The sequence below is a fragment of the Molothrus ater genome, chromosome 1, assembly GCF_012460135.2.
Source record: "Molothrus ater isolate BHLD 08-10-18 breed brown headed cowbird chromosome 1, BPBGC_Mater_1.1, whole genome shotgun sequence".
In the NCBI taxonomy this organism is placed as follows: domain Eukaryota; kingdom Metazoa; phylum Chordata; class Aves; order Passeriformes; family Icteridae; genus Molothrus; species Molothrus ater.
In genome coordinates this window covers 48,717,207-48,739,807 of record NC_050478.2, presented here as the reverse complement: position 1 = coordinate 48,739,807, position 22,601 = coordinate 48,717,207, and the positions used below count along the sequence as shown (strand labels likewise).

General features: G+C 39.4%; 1 protein-coding gene across 1 annotated transcript in view; it reads left to right on the top strand.

Annotated features, from left to right (window-relative positions):
• The window catches only part of STAC (SH3 and cysteine rich domain), a 72,467-nt gene that overhangs the window by 13,657 nt on the left and 36,209 nt on the right, over positions 1 to 22,601 (top strand). Inside the window, exon 4 of the mRNA XM_036406800.1 lies at positions 10,568 to 10,844. Within this exon, the coding sequence (XP_036262693.1) occupies positions 10,568 to 10,844 (277 nt within the window). The remainder of the gene's footprint in view (positions 1 to 10,567; positions 10,845 to 22,601) is intronic.

The window sequence follows — 22,601 nt, the reverse complement described above, 5'->3', positions numbered from 1 at the left end:
GAGTCAAAGATAGATCATAAATCTCATATTTAACAACTCCTGCTAATTAACATCTCCAAATATATGTGTTTACATTGTCAACTTCTTGAAGCGGTGGTTAGGCCTTCAAATGTCTCCATGAAGTGCCAACTAACTGTGTGTCATCTGCATGACAATATCATCACCAAGTTAAACAGATTTTCCATGTGGAGAATTGGCCTATTCTTTATGTAGGACATTCAATGCAGATTTTGCTTGGCATGACTAAAAAGTCATAACAAAAAGACAAAAGACAGAGTTAGACAGAAACTTTCTGTAGCAGTAAAAGATTCATTGGAAACAGGTACTACAAGCATAATTTTCCCCAAAAAAATATTTTTAAATGCTTTTTGGAAATTAGAGAGCTACTAGAGTAGATTTGTTTAAAGGAATAAATGCATACTGTAACTTGCACTTCGAGAAGAGCTTTAATGGAAAATGTACCAGATCTGGACTGGATATGAAAATAAACATACTTTTGCCATGGTGGACAGTAAGATAACTGGATGCAGAAAAAATGACAAGGAAAATTTTATCAAGGTAGAAAAAAATTTAGTTGACACAGCATTTGTTATGTATGTGGTAGCTGCTATAGGACTTAAGAACTGAAAATACAAGATGAAGAACACCCTGTGTGTGCCCAGATAAAGAATGGAGAAACCCAGAGGATTGACTAGCTTTGCTCCTTGTGTGCTATCAGCTCTGCCCCCAGATCCAGGACTTCATGCCAGAGTGGTTTCAGGGCAGCAATGTGCTCCAGGACCGTATGGATCCTGTCAGATTTGTGGTGCCTAAACCAGCGCTGCCAGGGTGGCCAAATGCCCTGGCTGGCAAGAAGCATGTTCACACAATGAGACATTGTTGGTCTTCAGGAGGGGCAAAAGGAAGATAGAAGGCAGCAAATTTGGTACCAGATTGCAAAACTATGCACAAGAAGAGGAAGGGAACCATGAAAATGAAATTGGAAGGGAACCAACAAACACTGCTAATATTCTGTAAGATATAAGTTCCTGTGCCATCTCTCATGGAGTTGTGTTTGAAATGGAAACATGAAAACAAATTGTAAAATTTGGATCTGAATCCCTATTTGTGAACAGGCAGCAAAGAAATGAGTGAAGAAATCTGTGGGATCATGTATGACAAAAATATTGGCCTGTGGGCTTCTTTTAAGCCGATAGGCCATACAGCACCCAAATTCTTGCATTTCTCATGTTCTAGCTCTTTCTTTGACTGAAAAACAAAATACTATCATCTCAAAGTTAAAGCACAGTAGCTAGGCAAGAGTTGGACAGAATATATTCATACAAAGTATGAATTTATACAATTGTCCAGGAAGGACAGGAGAAGCAGAAGCATAATGTCACCTGGATCTAGCTATAATTGGTTGTAGAGCAGCACAGTTTAGAAAAGAGTAGTTTAAGAAAAAGAGGATGGAATTGAAAAGTTAGATAAAGTCAGCCAGGTAACAGAATGTCAAATGTGGCCAGGTGTTTTTTCAGGCTGCCTGCAGAAATCCTTTATTTTAAAGTATAAAACACAGTATAAAACCTTAAAAAATATATTTTTATTTCAAAACATGCAAACAGCAAAAAAACCTCCAGTAACCCATCCAAACCCTGAGCCTTTACTGAGGATACATGCTCACTGAAGTCAGTGGGAGTTAGCAGTAAGCAAAGACCTTTAGGATTTGGCCCAGTGACAATTATTTTGTCGTAGAGCTGAGCACTTACATGTTTTCATTGCAAAGCAATTTTAACAGTGTAAGTTTTGAGCCGCAGAAGTAAGAGTGGAAACACTGACAGAGTATTAACTGTAACAACTCCCAGCAGGTCTTGGACTTCTTTTTTGTTTTAAGATGACACAAATGTGATAATTCCGCATGTGGGTTGTGGTGTTCACGTTAATTTGCCCTCAGTTAGTATCAGCCTCTCTGCAAGATGTATTTCCATATTTGCTTCAAGATATAAACTACTATTTAAAGTATTATAAAACATCTCTGTTTACAAAAATAAAAGAAAAAAAAAAAGAAAAGAAAATCTATCAAAGATATTAGTGGAAACTATCGCTGTAGGTAGCCCAGCATTTTTTAGCAGAACACTGTTGTGTTTTGGGTTGGTTTTTTTTTTTTGAGGTCCAAGGGTGTCATACTGAGACAGAAGATCAGCAGGGGAAATGCACATTTCATAGAGGTAGAGACATGAGATACAGTCAAGGATGATTAACGTTACATTCACAATCACATTTGTTCCATATTATTCATGAGAAGGAAAAGAAACAAAACTCAGGTCCTATTATTATCAATCTGGAAGACTCTCAGCAGGTAGTTACCAGTGTAGCTTCTTTCACCTCAGCAGGGCTGCCTGGATTTACATCACTCTGAAACCCAGCCTTTTAATCTCTTAAATTTCATTGTGCCACGTCCGCCACAGCAAGGATTAATAAATGACTGAATCAGGAGTTACCAAAGGGTTCTAAATGTTCCATTTAGAAGCTGAAATGGAAAAGAGCTATCAAAAAAGAGATGCAAAATATGGGATTCCCAGAAGGGACTCAGAGATAACAGTCCAAATGCCCTCTACATCCAGAGGCAAGAGATAACAGCATCCTGGTAGAGACCAAGTATGGAGATGAATGGCTGCTTAGCAACCAGGTGCCTGAGGTGGAGCCCAAAGTACAAAAGAAAATGTTGTAAAAGCTTACCTTTCTTGAAATTGAAAGTACAGGCTGATTTTTTTTTTTTTTTAATGGAAGGCAAATTCCTAACCATCTCTTGCTTTCTTCATGAGTTTTTATTTTGGTTTCAGGAGGAAAAATTTGAGACAGTTCTATTGTCAGACTATGAAAGGGAGCTACATAAAAGTCTGCACCAGACACCTTTCGTAAACTGAATTATAAAGGATATCCTGCAGCTGTTACCACCTATGTGGAAACAGTTATTTAGCAGCAGGGAGAATAGAATCCTGGATATAGCTACAGGATTTGTAGTCTTTGCTCCTGAGAGAAGCAGCCTGTCTTTTGTTAGGTGAGGCAGCAGGGGAGATCAAAGAGACAAAATATTTTGCAACCCTGATATTTGATAATGACTGAAGTGTTCTTTAGTTTGATTTGCAAAGTGTTTTGCTTTATGCACATGTTGGCAAAGGAGGGAGAACTGATGATCAGTGAGCTCGGTAGATCTTTTTTGGGGACTGATAATCTGATTTTTGTCAATTGGATTACAAACTTCGGAAAGCTACAGTACAGATTCTCTAAGATACTGTGATACTGTGATACTGAAAGATACTCTGACTTGTTATCTTGAAATACTGCAAATTTGAGAAAGATTCTCTGCTAGAAGCAGGTTGAAGGCAAACCATGGTTGAGGGTTATTACAAGCATTTTCCCCACAAAAAATAAACTTGAATCAAACCTGTTAGGAAGTTTGTAGAAATACTGATAGACACTAGACCTCATTAAGATAATGTAATATGCACTCCTTTCCTTCTAGATTACTCTATCTAATACAGTTTGGTTAAAAGAAATCAAAGGACTACATCAAAATAGAGCTGTTCAAAAACACAAAAGCAAAAATTATGTTAGATATAAAATTTGGGAGTTCGAGTGTGGATTTTACTCAGTTTTTGATTAAAAAAAACCTAGCATTTTTCTTCATTTTCATTCATACAAGTATTTATTCTGCATATGTTTTCTCCTTTTTATAAACTATTTCAAACTTTTTAAATGACTGTGAGTTTGTTGAAGTTACAATGAAAATATAATTTAGCAGGGAAGGTAATGTGAGCTCAGGGTAAGTCACAATTACAGACAATCTAATAGAGTGTCTACCCTTTTTATGCCTTAGGACTACATAGACAGTTCTCAACATAATAGAGAGAGAAAAGAATTTCCCTGAGATTTGATGTCAATTGATACACTTAATAAATTGTGTTTCCTCAAATCTATCACTCCCTGGACTGCATTACTTTCTTCTATCATATATGATGCTGAATTTTGAAGATATATAAAGGAATTCAGATCACATAGGATACTTTTCATGTTTTCAGGCCTTAAAACTTCATGTACTTCATCTCATGTTTACCTCACATATTTGCCAATCCTGGTTCCTTGAAGAGTTAGAAGACTACACACATTAAAATTTAGGATAAGTTCAAACCAAGTGCAGGAGCAATTGTTGAGAACCAGGTGAATTTTTATCTTGGTTTAAACCAAACCAGAGTCACAGAGAATGAACAGCTCTGCTAAGCAAAGTGCCTGTTTGGCCACATGTGCAGGCTGACCTCTGGATAATTCAGAGGTCTGCTAACTAGGGATGCAAATGCCCAGCTGGCAAGGATGTAGTACATCAGGAGAGGGCTGAGGACATGGGATTCACACAGACATTTGTGAGGGTGGTGACACCTGGGCATCCCTTCAGATTTCATGCTTTCAAGCCCAGAGGCTCTTTCAAGGATTTTTGCTGCTATGCTCTGTCATGCCAATCAGAGCATTTCATTGTGTTTAGGATTCTATGTGAGAAACAAAATCACAGAAAGAGCCCTGCCTAGAAAGGTTTATAGTCTAAATAGGTCTGAGAATCCATGAGCAGGTTTAAAAAATAATATGAGACAGGGAGGAGAATCTGAGGACAATGATCAGAGCTACAAGAGCCAAACAGAGTAGCTGAAGGTACACAATGAATCACTAATATTATTGGTAGGTATTATGACAAATGGCTCTTCTTTGACTATTTCAATACAATACTCAAGCAGAAAGATTGAATTATTTCCTTTTTAGAACACCAACAAAAATATTTGTTCTAACAACAGCTAAGCAACCTGTTTGGGAAAATACACAAATATAATACGTAGCAGATTCTGCAGTAATGAACACCCCTTCTTTTTCTGTAGTGGATTAAATTATACAGCTTCCAAGAGAGCTGGCTAGAGCAAACACATCTGCATGATATGGCCAGATTTCAGACTGTATAAATCATCTGCAATTGAAGTCAGTTTAGCTAATTGTACTAGCAGAGCATTTTGACTATTTATTATTTGGAAAGAAGATGGTAGAAAAGAAATCGGCTTTGCTTACAAGTTTTATCATGGATGCCTTGCCAATAAACAATACAACCCCTTAAGTATTAGAAATATCCTTTTATCTTGTTAATGTTATAAGACATGGTACTCCTCTCATCAGCAGGCAAACACACATATTGTTTATGAAATTGCATACTGCCTTTAGGCATCTTATAATCTTATTTTTGCTCATTAAAATGTCAAGGCAGAGAATTTTCAATTCAAAATCTGTAAAAAACCTGCTCTTGTCTGTCCTCAAAAATCACTTGCTTTTGTATCTCTTAGTTTTAAGAAGAAAATCATTAGCCTTCATGCTCACAAAAAAGTAAGCACTCCTATATGAGCTGGTTCCCTGTTGGCTCTAGATCAGCACAGCTAGCTGGACCCCAGAAATGGCGCCAGGGTAGCTTATACCCTGGTAACATCCAGTTCTTCAACAATGCAAGTAAACAACTGAAGTATGTCCTGAGAGTTGCTAATACAAATTGAATGTTCCTTGACCCAGAAAGTGGACTGTACTCAGCAGAGGAGATGCCATTCATCAAGGCTTTGTTCTCTCCCTTATTTGAAACACTTTTGGTCTGAGTCCCTTTTGGTAATAGCCCCTGTACCTGACATTGTCTCTAGCAAATCTACACAACATCATCTGAACCATGTGTGTTGAGTCCTTCTTTTAAACCAATATGAGAGGCAAATAATTTGGAAATTTGCTCTAAGAAGCTGCAAGGAAGGAAAAATGGTTCCTTACAGCAGGTGGATGTTTATCTCATAGCAGAGTGAAATCTGTTGACAGAGCATTTTTAGTCTGCATACTAAACAAAATAGCTACATTTTATAAGGCTTGCAGGATTCAAGCTGGCTTGATGGCTCATTCCAGCTCTGTTAATACCCTGAATTACTTGTAGTGGATCTAATGATACTGTTACACCAGTGTAAAGAAAGGGATAGAGAACAGCAAGCAATATTTTTTTTATTTATTGCTAGTCCAGTAGCAATATAGCAAACAGCTGATGTCTGAAAATAAGGGCTTGGTTATATGGTGAGTCAGTGAATTTGGGTTGATAAGTAGGACTCATTTATTAATTTATGCTGGAAAATAGTTAAGAGTGGAAATGTACAAACAATTTCCCCGTAGGGCCCACACTGCACAGGTGCCTCTGCTGCTGGCAGGGATGGCTAGCAGTGACAGAGAGGGCAACAAGACCAAGCCTGTTGGGAAATCATCTGATGCGTGCACGCTGGGTGCTCAGCAGCCCCTGCTTCATCCTTCCCTTCTACTGAGCCTCTTCTACTGAGCTAAGTGCTAATGTAGGCAAGCTGGAGAATCAAGGGGAAAATTGTTCCTAGATATCAGGGAGCACTTAGGAGCCTGAATAAAGTACTCTGCGGAATGGAATCATGTCTTTGTAATTGCAAGCTAGGGATTGTGAAAGAGCTCAAATCACATCTTTACAATTTTGTGGGAACTTAAATGAAAACTGTAGAAAAGCATTGGGTGCTTCCAACAATTACATCAAATAAAGTCCTGGTGAGGGCAGGTGCAATTCCCATTCACAGCAAAAGCAGTGGCACGTAGCTAACACTAGCAATGAATTTGAATAGCTGTTCTTTTACTGCCTTCTGTTTTCTGCTTACAGCAGCTAGAGAGTTGTATTATAGGGGAATTAGGAATGGAGGAGTGCTGATAACAGACCTTCCTGATCCCTTGAAGCTTGAACATTCAGTGATTTGGAGGAAAATTGAGATTGTGCTGCAAGATACAGAAAAAAAAAGGTTAATCAAGCTCTGAGGTTGAGCTATTGCACTTATCTCTACCTTGCCTGTGGGGTTAGTATGTGCAGTCACTGTGAATCTGTGTGACTGATAAAAAGCTTTTAACTAGAAACAAAGATTTTTCCCTTACTCTAATTTCAAACCACAGGAACATCCTGGCTTTAATATCAAGGGCTCATGTTTCTGAAGTGTCAACATTGTGAAGTCTCATGATGCTACCACGAGTCTAGAAAACCTCCTGTGCTTTTGGGAATGTTATTTTTCTTTAAATGAAAGCTAAATTGCAGCCTTGCTCACAATGGAGAAAATGTTAAAGTCTTAGGAGATTTATTTCAAATATGTTTCTTAAAGCCTTCTTGTGCTTGGTTTAGGGGTTGTTTCAGTCTCAATATATGATTTTTCACTGAAAAGTTGAAGTATTGAGTGTAGAACAAACCCAGCTGAAGGGCTTTTTCACAAAGTTTTGTAATGTGTCTTCATAAGGTTTAACTTTGGACTCATTCACTCTGCAGAAGTAAAGTGTAAATATTAAAATTTGCATACGCTCCTCTCTATTGAAAGATTTGATTCCCACCTCAGGGGAATGTTATAGCAGCTGTAGCATCACAAGTGCTTTAACTCAGTTTACAGCAGAACAAAACCAGACATATATTACATACATGTATTTAATTACATTTGAAATCTGGCAATAAAAGAATGGGGATAATCCACAGCAAATTTCAAAATGAGGAGATGGTGATATTTAAGTAAGGGAAGCGATGCTTACTTAAGTGTGGCCTAATAATTACTTAAGCTTTTATGGTTTTATAGTTTATACAATATGTATAACAACCAGCCCTTGCCCTTGCTTGGGCCAACTTTTCCTAAGTAAACAATCGCATACCATTGCCCTATTTCAAATTCTCTCATGAGCCTAATATGAGAAAGGAAAGTTGGATCTGATCTTAAAACCTGATGCCAATCTTCTGTGGCCCTGTATATTCTCTCCTATGCATGAAGGGCATAAAACCTGATCTGAGAGATATTCTTAACAGCGGAAGTGTATAATTAGCTGTGCAAAATGCTAAATTTTGCTAATATTCTTCATTTTCTCCAAGTCACTTCTCCACACATATAACCTATTTGGGATGTAATAGTCCCAGACTTCCACTGGTGTTTTGGTATGCAACAGAAGCCACACATGCAAGTGTCTTCCAGTCTGAATGCAAATGGGCATGAAATCTGTATTTTGACTAATGAAAGGGATGACAATCTTGTCTGGGAATTATTTAACCACAGGAACACAGGATGGTTCTCAGTGAGTTTCAGAAAGGGCTATCAGCTTGCAGAAATGCAGAGGTGCCTCCCAAATATGTGAAGGTAACTTGCTCAACTCATTCTTGGGTATGTGTCCTCTGAACATTCTGGGAGGGAATGCACAGAATACACAGTTTCATGCCCTTTAGTGTTTATCCATAAGTTTGGGCAGGTATAGCCTGAATGCTGGACTGTTCTTTTTTTTGAAAACTTGACTTCTCTGCTTGGGGGAGGAAAAGCTGGTGGTAGATCCCGCAACTGGTAAATGGCTGTGCACAGGAGAATGGGATAAGGATAGTAAATGCAAAGCTTCTTAAAATGTACTGCATTCATTATCCAAACTAGCAGGACTGTTGTTTCATGATAAAACAAATACTGTATTGCACAGCTTAGGTTTCTTTCTCTGGCAGGAACAGCATTTTGAAATTTAATTAGCTTCATGTGGCACTGTAGAAATGGATAGCAAATCAATAACGGATGCCATTTCAGTCACCTTGTGGTGTTGTAATTCTCTGTGTTTTGCTATACTAATTAGGTCTGCCTTCAGTGAGAAATGTTTCAGGAGCAAGGAGGTGAATTATTGTTGAGTTCCTGGCTGTCACTGGGGAGATGAAGTAATCTCAGAACTGACTAACCTCAGTGACTTCAGGAGCTAGTAACTTAACGTCCAAGAGGAAAAGGGAAGATCTCACATTCTCAGTTTAGTTTACAGTGAGTTTTATGCTCAGTCAGTCCATGGCTTAAGCTTCAGATGAAAAAGCATCAGAAACCATAAACTGCACTTACTTCATAGTTGGCATTTAATTACTTAATTGGTCTTATTTTCACATTCCCCTACAGACTGAGAGTTCCTTGCAAATAGGTATTTCCTTCCTTTGGATCCAGGGCTCCTCCTCTGAGCCCAGAGTGAGTTGTGGGTGCATGTGATATGGGCCCCACGTTCTGATACCTCCCTACTCCCAAAGCCATTGTGAAGGAACAGCTCAGGAAGTAGAATGCAGTTTGCTCCCATGTAGCAAACCCAAACACTGTTAACTGGAGCAAACAGCAGCTCCTTGTCCATTTATTTGACTTTGGGGTTTTATTGTGAAACACTGGGTAGAGAGCTGGTGTCTCCCTCTCCAGGAACAAGCTGCTTGCTTCTGCAGGTGGAAGAGAGGCTTTCCCCCAGAGTGTCTTGACTCTCCTCTCCAACAGCGTACTGTCAGCCACATCATAAAGAAAATGGATGGATAAGGAACAGAATCTAGAGAGAGCAAGTACCGAGGCTGCTAAGTCAGTGTGACGTACCAGCTCTATGCTTTTTTTGGGAAAGCATGTAAACTCCCTCCCTTTATATTAGTGTGAATTATGATTCCAAATAATCGCTGCTTCTAACATAAACAGTTTCTAATATAAACCATTCCTGCTGGTTACTGCAGACAGCCTGAGCAGCATGGAAAATTTCAGTTGTTACATCACAGTCACCCAGAGAATAGCAGCGGTGATTGAAATTATTTTGCAGTGCTTTGAATAATGCTGAGTGAAAGGTGATACAGAATTATTGCACTTCACAGAGGGCAAACACAAAGCAGACTAAGAGCTGCCTTTCCTTTTACCTGGCCTCTCCTTGTGGGATGTTGGAGCTGACAAACCCACAAATTCATGTGGTTCATTTCCTAATCATGTCAGTGACTCATCCAGAACCCCTCTCAGCCTTATACAAAACTGGGGAAGAGAATGAAAAATGAGAGGATGGCTGATATGGCACAAGAGCATTTACAGATAAAGAGTTTGAGTTAACAACTCTAATTTAATAATGCCTTATTGTGGTGCTTGATAGTCTGACAATCAATACAATACAACATACAAGAACATATGTGAATGTGTGTGAACTTGTATTAATTAATTCATTAACTATCAATTGGCCAGATAATATATAATAAAAAATGCATATAATCTTTGTTTCTGCCAAATTCAAGAACTTTAAGTATACCAAATATATTCACTGAATTCACTTGTCATGTACCACCATTTAACAGCTATTCCTGTAATGGCTTTACAGACTGATTAAGTATCTTAGAGGATGAATAATGCTCTAAGTTCCCTCACGCTTGAATACAAAGGGTGTATTCTCCCATGCCTACAACTTTCAGCAATACTTCTTTGCTGTTGTACCTGCAAATAAAGACCAAAAGAAGCATTTTTTAGGACTATCAAGTTTATTGTCCATCAGAAAACATATGTAGGGTAGGTTGGGATTGGGATCTGTTTTCTTTGCTCAGAAATTGCTGGTTAAATTTTAAGGTCAGTTTTATTGTTTAGGTGGTTTAAGGTCTAACAGCAGCTCCCAGGTTCACTTGGCAACAACACACCCCAAAACCAGGAGCCTTGCATTGCTTTTAGAGTAGAAAAAATAGTAATTATAATTGGTTTATTTGTTGCAGCTGCAGAAACTGAAGCGATCCCTCTCCTTCAAGACTAAAAGCTTGCGGAGTAAAAGTGCAGACAATTTCTTCCAGAGGACTAATAGTGATATGAAACTGCAAGTAGACTTGATGCCTGAGGTGAGCACAAGCACTGGGCAGCTCCCCAACTCAGACAGCCAGGCATCTTCACCCACCAGAGCTCAACAGCTGCCAGAAAACAGCAAGACTCACATCTTCCAGGAGCACATCTTCAAAAAACCAACCTTCTGTGATGTCTGCAACCATATGATTGTTGGTAAGAAAAATTTTATTTACAATCTCATTTGTGTCCATGCTAGAACTTACAGGATGACCCTTCTCTAATTTTTGTGAGCCCAGAAGTCTCCTTGAGAATATTCATGCAGAGTGGTTCTGGATTTGTGTCATATCTGCCACAGGCTAACACAAGTTCTACATTTGTTGACAGATGTCTTGCCTCGTAGACACATACTGTTATCACAAATTACAGGTGAGGGATTCAACTGGAATCAAACTCTTCTGTCATCCAGGTTATAATGAGCACCAAGCACAACTTGTATGCTGCACTAGAAGCAGCAGAAATCCATATTGCAAATGTGTCCACTATCCTCACTCTTTCCTACAGCAGTAATTTTAATTTTCTTCCTCCTTTTGTCAGCCCTGCACACACTCCATCACCCCCAGTTCCCTTTCACTGTGGTGACTATACCTACCTCCCCAGCTGTCCCAAATGTCACTTAAGGGACAAGAATTAGCATCTGCTGGGTGGTAGGCTCTTATCTGCTTGTGTGGGTGTGGGTGTTGGCTGTCTAGGATTAATATTTTGGGAGACCAGGTCAATAACCAAATATAACAGCTGAATTGGGATTCTTCTACCCGATCCTATTCACAAAACCTCACAGAAACTTTATACCTTTGAAAGATAGGCCTATCTGCTCTCTGAAGCTGTCCATGAGTATGTAAGTTCCAGCCAGACGGACTGACTGACTGACTGACAAGGGAAAATTTTTTTATTGTCTCTAGTGTGCAGAAAAAACCTCCCTGCTGAGCCCTGCTTGTAAGGTAATTTCAGTGCAGTGTGAAGACCTAAAAAGCCAGCCTTCACGCAGATCATCCATGGGGCTGTGCAAGGAGAGGTCAAGAGAGAAGTGCAAGTGCCCAGAGGTGTAGAACCTGCATGGCTACCACAGTGGGAAGCTGCAGGAGCTGCTATCAGAAATCTGATCCTGGAAATTCACATCCTCATGGCTAGTGTTGTGCACATGATTTGGTCTTCCTGCTTACTTACCATCTACTTGTCCCAGCCCAGTAGAGCAGGAGTAAATTCAGTGGCAATTTACCAATGTGAAAGTGAGTGACACAATTTCCAAGCTTTTAGGCAGGACAGGGAGCTAAACATGCTAATGATTTAGCTTCATGTAGAAGTAGCACAGGTCTTTGAGTACAAAATATTGTCTTCAATTTGTATAACTTACTGTCAGATACTTACATCCCTTGGCATGAGAGTCACTGCCTTTTAGGTAACAGTATAGTAAGTTCTTGAAAGATGCTGATAGGAGTGATCAACATTTTTCAAATGAGGGTGCTCAGTGTTCCCCACTTCTGTGAGGAATTTGTGGTCTTTGGAAAAGGCAGCTGTCTAGAGAACATTAAAATTGACGCAAGACAATCTTGCTTCCATAAATTAACTTATATTCTCACTTCACCACAGCTGTACTGAATCCAAGGAAATGAAGGAATTTTAATCACAATTTTTTGTGTCATTTTTCCATTCTTTTAAGGTTTTTTTCTACTTGGAGTGGTAAAATAAATGAAAGAGAAAAGCAGTAAAGTATCAGAATCAGGGAAGTTCATGGTCCAGAATTTGACAGGAAGTCTGGAAAAGTAGTTAATTGAAATAACTTTATATATGGGAAAAGGCCCAGAAGTTTTCTCCTTCAGTAATGTGGATGGATATCTATCAAAGCTTATTTTCACAAATATATACTGCAAATATAAGTTCCTTGAATTTCTGGCAGCTTCTTGTGAAGTTGTATGGAGATAAATATCATCACAAATCTGTATGAGTCAGCAGTAGTGTTTCAAAATAGTGCTGCTCATGACGGATTATTGCTGGCAGCAAACTTTGCAGAGAGTAAATACAGTTCATAAACACTCCTGCCCTTCTCCTTTGCTGGGCAATCTGTGTCTGCCTGGAATAGGAAAGTCCTGAAGCACAGCTCTAAGCTTCAAAACATCAGCTTTAACCCCCTGTGCTTTCTGAATTTTTTTCTGTTCTCTCTGCTGAGGGCTTTGTTTTTCTGTTCTGTATCTTAACCATTTCATTAGCTGAAGAAGCCTTTTATAATTGCTGAAGAAACTAATGTGACCTATTTTGTCTGGTAGCAGTCTGAGTCAGGTAAATTGCTCTGACCTCCTCCAGCTCATCTTTGCTTGGAGGTAAGGCAGAGAAGATGTTGGGAGTTTTACCTTAAGATGCCTTGGAGTATAGATGCCCTGATTTTCATAGACAAACGTCTTCTATATTTCCTGCCATCTTCTCTTTTTGGTCCTTACTGCATTTGTGCCTGGTTTTGCTGTATTGTTATTTAAGCAGCATGGTAGATCTTGATGTTAACTGTTTGCCATTCAATTAATCCATATAGGTTCTGCAACTGTGGGTTACAGGAATAGAAAAGCAAAACAGGCAGCTTTCAGGAAACCCTGTCAAGCCTGCTCCCAAAGACAGACTGAAAAAGCCTCATTTCTGTTCAGGGACTCTGACTGCTTGAAACATGGAGCCGATTTGTTCTCTCTATTTGCATTTTTCACAGGCAGTGACATTTAAGAGTAATGAGTCTATGACTTTAAATTCCTCATTGATGAGAATAAAGGCAAAGACAGATACATGTTTTGAAGGCTGGAGGAAAGATTCCAGGAAAATTGTGTCTTGACTTTAGATGGCTTTAATTTTGCCACCAAGAATGATTCCAGGCTCACCTTAAATGGCACTCTGATCCATGAACTAAGGGGCTGTGTTTGGTACATGGCAGCGTAAAGAACAGTGCACAGCATGAATGTGCAGTGACTGCTTCAGTCTCGCTCATGTGGCAGAATCCGTCTGTAGCTTCAGAGTGAGCAGGACACATGGAGCAGAGGCAGCAGGTTTCCTGTGCTGCTCTTTTCACAGCAAAATTAAAGAACTTGAAACATTATCTTACTAGAAAAAAATACGTGCATCATCTCTCTTTGATCCCTGGGCACTAGGAGCCAAATACTGCCTTTGGGATGCAGTGCAATCAATATATATATATATATGAGTAAATTTACTCTTTCAAATGTTTTTCATGCAGCCCAGAGTACAATGCAACATATACAAAAGAAAATCTGTTTATTGATGTGATTTCAAAAAGAAAAAAGATATTAATAGTGTGCTTCATATCGCACTTTAAAGGCAGGAGTGGGACTGCTCCTGTTAATTGTACTAGACTGAGACTCAAGTTCCACCTCAGTAAACAGAAGAAAAATTTGATACAGAAGCAGTAATTTTCTGTCAAATGAAATAATGGAGGAAATTTCACATTTGAGGGAGCTTTGAAGACTGCATGCAGAATCCATTTTACATTAATGGGGCCTTCTTATAGCATCTAATTCTCCAATAAAATCATCATTCCTAATAATGAATTCAACAGTAATAATTCACATAATTTCAGAGCAAATCAATAGTGTGTTGGAGCAGACTCTGCACTCCTTTCTCCCACTCAGTGTTTTGCTGCTGTGAGTACCTGGCATCGGTTAGTTTAGGACTGGGGTTTCAGCTGCATTGAGGGCCACATATTTTCCTAAACATATCCACCCTTGAACATCCTCTCACAGTATTTCTCTTACAAAACCATTAATTTGCTGGTTTTAGTAGTAGTATTTACTACTATTTTAATATCTAACCCCAGCAAGGGAAAATTTTGAAAATCAAAGTGTCTTGTGGAATGTATTATTAGATCATCATTTAGGAGACGCTGGCTTTATTGGGTTTTTATTTTACATCACAGTGAAAAGAAAACCATGTTAGATACCTCTGAGTTTGCATTGTGTTATCTACCATTTTCTGTGATTAGCAAGAATGTGGTAAGCTTTGGCAATGACAAATTAAGGGAGGCAAAACCACCTAGCACCAGCAAAGGTAGATACTGATAAATTAATGTTGCATCAGATTATGGTCTTATGTCTTATCTTATTATGTTTTAAGGTCTTATGGTGAGAAGCAAGTTCTTGCTTTTCTTCAGTCTCTGATGTGTCATCAATCATCTCTGTGACAATTCACTGTTGAAGAAAACATGATGTCAGTACTCTATGGTTGTAAAACATTGTGTATTTTTAAGAAAAAACTCCATCTGTAGAATTCTCAACATTTTACTCATTTGCAGATCATTTCCTGTGCTGATTCACATGGAAAAAATGTTATTTTCCACATATTCCAAACATATTACATGCAATTAATGTATTCCCATCAAAGTCAAATATAAGTAATTCAGCAAAAAAATAAAGCACTTTGCTTTTAAAAATATATTACTTTAAAGTCAATCTTTCAAATCTGTGTTTAAAGAAATATATCCTTGTTTTTATTGTATCTTTCTTTGTGTTTCCAAAGTATATGTAACTGTTTCACTCCATTCTTAACCTTAACTATGGCACAAAATTTTAATCAAACACCTGGGGTTTTTTGGCATACCTGTTAGAGCATGTTTGCCTGGAACAAACTTGCAGGAAGGCCAGAAAAAATTGTGGTTTGCAATGTCCAGTAATTGTCAAAACCAGGTCCTTCTGGGTCATGCCACCCCTGACATATATGCATTTATGGGTGTTCTCAAGGCAACTGGGTTTCTGGTTTGGATGCAGATTCTCTGAGCCTTTGCAGCTCTGGAGGTAAATAACTCAGTACCTGTCCTCTTGGGGAACTAACCAGATTGCAGTTAGAGAAACAAATAAACAAGTAACAAAGATAAACAAATAAACAAGTAAAAAAGATAAAACCAAAACATGGCTGTAGCATAGCTTCCTTTCAGTCTATTAATCAGTAGTGCTTAAGCAGTGAAATTGTGTTATCCCTTCAGAATTGACTCACTCCTACCACCGTCTGTTCTGGTTTAGCCAGTCATTCTGGAGGTTCAGACAGCCAAAAAACTACCATGAATAATTATTTCTCACTTCATCTTTTAGAAACAGCCTGTATTTCTTTATTTCACTGTGCAGTTGTGGCTGCTAGAACTTTCAACCACTTTTATCCCCAAAGATGTATTGTAAAATCCTCCAGAAAGTTAGGGTCGAGGTTGATAAATTGGGCGAGCTTTTCAAATGCAGGAAAAAAGGAAAAAAAGAGGCCTAGATTGAAGCTATGAAGCCTTTTTCTATTAGATTCTGCATTTGAACTCCTTCTCTTAGACTATCAGTAACTGCGACTAATAAGTACTGGAAAAACTCCATGGTTAGAGGAAGTGTTTATATAACTGTAATTTATGTGGATGTTTATTAAATATAGAAAAATTTCACAGGAACTATGACACAGTGCTTTCTGCCTCCAGTCTGATCAGCTCTCTCCTAAAAAATATGCTTGACTTTTTTTAAGCTTGCTGCCTCATTTCATGAAGTAAGAATTCTGGTTTGGTCCAAACTTGCCTATATCCAGCATTATCCAGGTAGACAAAGGTGCAGTAAATGGTCACAGATTGATCACCACTTTTTGGCAGCAAGACAAAGTAGAAGTACTCCTGGAAGCATGACTGTAACTGGCTTTTTCCAAGGCTATGGTAGTGTGGAAGGCTCTTTGGACAGAGATCTTGGAAAAAACAGAAGCAAAAAAAGGCATTTTTATTTATCTTGCAGGATGAAGGATAAGAATAATGTTATTCATTCAGTCCCGCCCTCCACTCTTCCTGGTCTCTCTAGCATCTCCCAACACGGATGACCTTAAGGAAGAAATTTGTGTTGCCACTTCATCAGAACAGAGTTGTCCTCTGTAGAGAAGGGTAAAGAGCTTCCAGCAAGGGAGACATACCCTTGGAGCAGGGCTTGTGTAGTCACAGCCAAGCCTTCCAACATCTATTCTCCAGACATTATTACTACTACACCATAAATTTGTTTTATTTATGATTAAGAGTTTCCCTATTGAAAGAACCTTTCAAAAGCAGCTGAATCCTTTTTTTTTTCATTTGTGAGGAAAAATCATAAAATCATGCCTGACCAATCTGATAGCCTTCTATGATGGCATGACTGGCTGGGTAGGTGAGGGGAGAGTGGTGGATATTGACTACCTTGACTTCAGCAAGGCTTTTGACACTGTCTCACATACATCCTTGTAGGCAAGCTCAGGAAGTGTTGTATGAGTGGACATTCATATGGATTGGGAACTGGTTGAATGGTAGAGAAAGAGTCCAGTTGGAGGCTAGTTGCTAGTGATGTTCCCCAGAAGTTGGGACCAGGTCCAGTCTTGTACAACACATTCATCCATGACTTGGATGAAGGGACGGATGCATCCTCAGCAAATTCCCTGACATTACAAAACCAGCAGGAGCAGCCGATACCCCAGAGTCCTGTGCTGACATCCAGTGAGACCTGGACAGCCTGGAGAGTTGTATGGAGGGGAAGCTCCAGAAATTCAACAGAGGCAAAAGCAGGGTCCTGTGCCTGGGGAGGAATAATCCCAGGCACCAATGCAGGCTGGGAGCTAACCTGCTGGAAAGCAGCTCCGTGGGTCCCAGGGGACAACAGTCCCAAGCTGTCCAAGAGCCAGCAGTGTCCTTATGACCAAGAAGGCCAATTGTATCCTGGAGTGCATTAGGAAGAGCTTTGCCAGCAGGCTGAGGGAGGTGATCCTGCCCTGGTGAGGCCTCATCTGGAGTGCTGTGTCCAGTTCTGGGCTCCCTGGGCAAGAGGTACATGGAGCTCCTGGAACAGGTCCAGCGGATGGCTACAAAGATGATTGGGGGCCTGGAGCACCTCACTTAGAGGACAGGCTAAGGGAGCTGTGGTTGTTCAGCCTGGAGTAAAGACAGCTGAGAGGGGATCTCATCAATGTTTGTAACTACCTGAAGGGTGTTTGCAAGAGCTCAGGCTCAGCAGTGCCCTGGGAGAGGACAAGGGACAACAGGCACAAACTGAAACAGAAAGATCCATCTGAAAATGAGGAAGAACTTATTTACTGTGAAAGTTACAGAGAACTGGACCAGGTTGTCCAGAGAAGTTGTGGGATTTCATGTTACAGAGATATTCAAGGCCCACCTGGCCATTATCCTGTGCAACCTGCTCTAGTAGAACCTGATTCAGCAGGAGATTGGACTAAATGATCTCCAGATGGCATTTCCAAACCCAGCCACTCTGTGATTCATTGAAAAAGGGCCAACCTTTTCAATAACTGGTACCAGGTGCCATCCCATATATTACTAAGTGATCTACAATCCCTGCCTCTACCTCCTCCTTCCTTCCACTAAATTTATTCCTGGATTTAGGACACTCCATTTCAGTTGACAACAATGAATGGCTCTGGGCACTTTTGAGAGTCAGTGTGAGTGAGAATTGTTTAAGTCATCTCCCCCTGCTGTGCTAAGGTTTAGGGGAAACAGAAACATTGGGGTTTTTTTAACACACATCTTCTAAAAATTGATGTAAAATAATAATTTTACCCTATTAGATTAAATTTGAACCTGGCTTATCCTACAATCTCTTTCTGGAGTTAATAAGTCTCCATAAGCATAGACCTCTCCACTTCTGAGTGGAGTCCTGTAAGAAGGGCCAAACAAAAGCCTTCTGGAAATAAGAAGTACTAATTTACCCAAACTGTACAGTATGCATTTAACTGTTAGTTATAGACCAGTCAGGTATAGGTAGTATCATCTGGACTCTCCAAAATTTCCCAACAGTGCATATTCTGTCTGTTAAAATAAATAAAGTGGGAATAAACAGAAGTGAAAACCTAGAAACAAAATGGCATGTGCAGTATAGATGTGCCCCATCTACTTCTACTCCTATTTTTTGATAAACGTGGCAAAAAATATCCAATTCATGAAATCCCACATTTGTGGAAAAGCTACAGGGAGCCGCACATTATCCCTGCATCAAATCATTACTTTTCTTTGTTAACAAAGAGTTAAAACATGCTTTCAAGCAAATATTGAAAAGAAAATATTTAGTTTGTTTATCCTCTGGGAAGGCTTCCTCCTCTGAGATGAGGCAAGAATGTTATCAGTAAATTGGATAATCAGGAACTGCTAAGCTGAGAAAAGAGGGTGGAAATATATTGTAAATTCTAATTTGTCCTTGAACAGCATCAGACATGTTTCACATTTGTTACAAGATAATTTTCAAGCTCACTTTAATTTGGGGGAAATTGCTATTAATATGAAACTGCAGTTAATCCCTCAGTCAAAAGAGACTTTAAAAAATGTTGACCAACATTAGCCTGTTTAATTAGATGGAAAACAATAAGCATTTCTAGCACATCTACAATTAATATTTTAATATTATGTTAGCCATGGTGATTTTTAACCAAAAAATACATTAAAACCACCAAACACCCTATTAAGTAGTGAGTAGGCTCCTGGTACTATTGCTCCTGGTATCAGCTCTAGTGAAGAACATAATGGCAAGCTCAAGGTTTTTTAAAGGCCAAGGGATGAAGCAGAATGCAAATGGGGTTTTTATGTCCTGCTATGTACTTTTCCAGAGCTCACATGGGATGTTGGGTGTTTACAGATAAGCAAACTAAGTGCATCTTCTTTCAAGCTGACCTTCTTGTAAAAACGTTATTTTTCTCTTTGGGGTCCTTATCTACCAGATTGTGACTGTTATGTGGATAATTACAAAGCTGAATAGCTGACAAAAGCATTATCCAGAAGCAAAATTATTAGAAGCTTTACCTTACTCTGAGATGCAGAAATCTTAAAATGAGGCACTTAACAGAAATGCTTCTGCAAGAAATAGCACACTGCCATCATGTAGAGTAAAATGCCTACCCACATTTGCTTGTTGCTGTCCTTAATATAGAATGATGTCTCAGAGAGCAGTGATCCTAGCGGCTCACATGGATCACCGCATGTTTTCCTTCTTTGGTAATAGGAATGCAAGTTACTGCAACTTCTCTCTAATGCTCTTCTCTGATCTGCCAAAATTTCATTTCTCCAGGTGTACACAATACGGAGCTGTTTTCCCCCTTGACATAAGTTTATCTTGTACACTGAAGGATGCTGCAAACATGAGTCCTGACTTTTCATTCTGAAGACATGCTCAGTTAAAAATGACATGTAGTTGAAAACTGTGGCTTCATTGTAGTTTACTTTAGAACATGCAGGGAGTTGTCTATGTCCATCATTTGACAGAAGTTTTTCTCATTCATTTAAATAGTAATTGGTGCCACATGGAAGTGCACCTGTAGGTGTGCTCTAGGCCAGTACTGCTATGTGTCAAGTAATGAATTCTCTCAGGTTATAATATCTGTTTACAGAAGCAAGGTGAGATATTGCCTTTCTTGCAGGGTTTATTACACTGTTAAAAATTCCAATGTGGAGAGCGCCTGGGTACCAGGTTTTATTAAAGAATCAATGACATTACAGATTTAACCCTCTTTATTTTTTCTTACACTAACTTCCTCCCTCACCACCAGCCTTTCATTCCCTAAGTCTCCCCTTCCTTTCATGGAGGGGTCACTACTAGTGACATTGGGGCAGAAATTCATTTTTTATTCCTGCTGTGATGCTGCTTGAAGTTGCCCATCTCAGCCACAGTTCCTGGGCATCCCCTGGCTTTGATGTCCATCGCTGAATGTCCATCACTGATGTACAACATTGATGTCCATAGCTTCCTCATCTTCAGGATCTTCCTGCATTTCCCAGATCCCTCCCCAGGCCAGGATCTTCACCTTTGGCCCCCTTCTTCTTTCTGAGAACACTTTCTTTCAGGACCTTTTGGCACCAAATATTCTTGCTGGAAACCAAGCTCACAGTTCCTCCAGTCTAAATAATGTATGTGCATAAGAACAGCATATAATCAGCCTTTTAACTAGTGCTCTGGTCTCCTGTCTCTTTATTAATTGCAGGATTTGGGATACACTGCTTATTATCAACATTTCCAGCAGCTAATAGTGGTTGCAGCTTGCAAGTAGCAGCCTCTTGTCTGAGAGTTCAGGGGTTCAGTTTCACACATTCACCCATGCACTTACATAGCAGTTACCTGCTGCCCGTTCTGTTCACAATTTCACCTGTTCTTTGCCAGTGACAGCTCCTAAATCTTAATACCTGTATTGACGTTCAGTTCTGTGCCAGTACCTTCTGACACATTGATCTGCTCTTTGCTGGACTTTTGTTATAGAAAGCTGTAACAACAGCTTTGTACACTGTACAACTGTACAACAGACAGATAATACCTGACAAGCCTTTTGCTGTCCCTCTGGGTTTCACTACCCTGATAGTGGTAGCACAATTATGGTGGATGTTTATTAAGGGTTTTGGACAACAAACCACATAGCCATGCTGGTCCAATCCACATGTGTAGATGAGAAAATCTATGGTTTGTGTTGGCTTGGCTGGTTCCTAATGGAAGCCAGGGTGAATTCAGGTAGGGCAAATACTATCTAAATATGGACAGATTATGAGTGATGCATTGAATTATTCATGTTGATTGATAAGATCTTAAAAAGCAGATCTTTGGTGATTTTGATTAATGATTTAATTATTTAGCAATAAAGTGAAATTTCAGCTTAATGTCCCTATTTTTTTCACTGTCCAGATTGACCCTTGGGCGGGCAATGTTCTTTTTACTTTGCTGAGCTACATAAACTTCTGTAAAATCAGAAGTTTGACAGAAGTTTTTCTTATTCATTTAATTATTAATTGGTGCCTTATGGAAGTGTACCTCTAGGTGTGCTTTAGGCCAGTACTGCTATGTGTCAAGTAATGAATTGTTTCAGGTTATAACAGTGAAGGCTAGGATTGCTTCTTTGACAGTTGTAAATGAAGGGTTTTTACTGCCCAACCTGTGTGATTTCACTGAAATCAGTAGTTATTTCTGGAAAAAAATTACCAACACCCCACCCCACCTCACTCCCCCCCCAGCCTGCACTTGGTGTGAAAGGTTTGAATGTTTTTACATTGCTTGGAAAACAGAAAGAATTCACAGAAAACAGGAACAGAAGGGGCTGCTGAGGCAAGTGGTGGAGTCACTGTTCCTGGAAGTGTTTAAGGAAAGACTGGATGCTTTTCAGTGCCATGGTCTGGTTGACAAGGTGGTGTTAGGTTATAGGTTGGATTGATGACCTCAGAGGTCTTTCCCAAACTAGTTGATTCTGTGATTGTATATTTCCCATGTGGAAAAGAAACTGAAACACATTTTGCTATAAAATGTGGTTGTAAAATTCTGAAAGGTAGAAGCACATTTTGACTGACTGTAGAAATAAATTCCCTGAAAACTGATCCCACCAAAATGGTGTAACTAGCCAGTTACTTATGGTGGTGCCCTGAATTCCCTCTAGTCCAAGCAAATCCTGCTGCCAATGCACCTGTAGCTTCTGATGAGATCCTCCTTAGCTACGTGCGATCCGAGGGAAGAAATGGCTTTGGAACAGAAATCTGTGCATGTGGCCAAATCCTGACCAAGCACTAGATTTTGGCCATATGTAGTGATCTTCTTTTGCTCTATTTCCTATTTCCATCATATATGCACATATATATATAAAATAAGAACTAAACATTTTATAGTTCTAATTGATTTTCCTGATCTTCTGACAAATAGCATCTCTCATTTCAAGCCCACTGATCCACTGATGATGATGGAGCCACATAAGCAGCAGGCTTATGTCCATTAGCAGAGAAGACAGGACATCAAATCCCTTTGCTGAGGACACACTGTTCTTTTGTTCTGTAATTCTTTTGCCACATTTTCAGCAAGCTCACAGTCCTGGTCTTCCTTTCACATTATAGATTTTGTTCAGATTTCTGGTTTCTGTTTTCCAGCTCCTCTGTAATGGTACAAGGCCCTTGGAAGATAAAGGTTTTGGTACATGTGAGCAGCC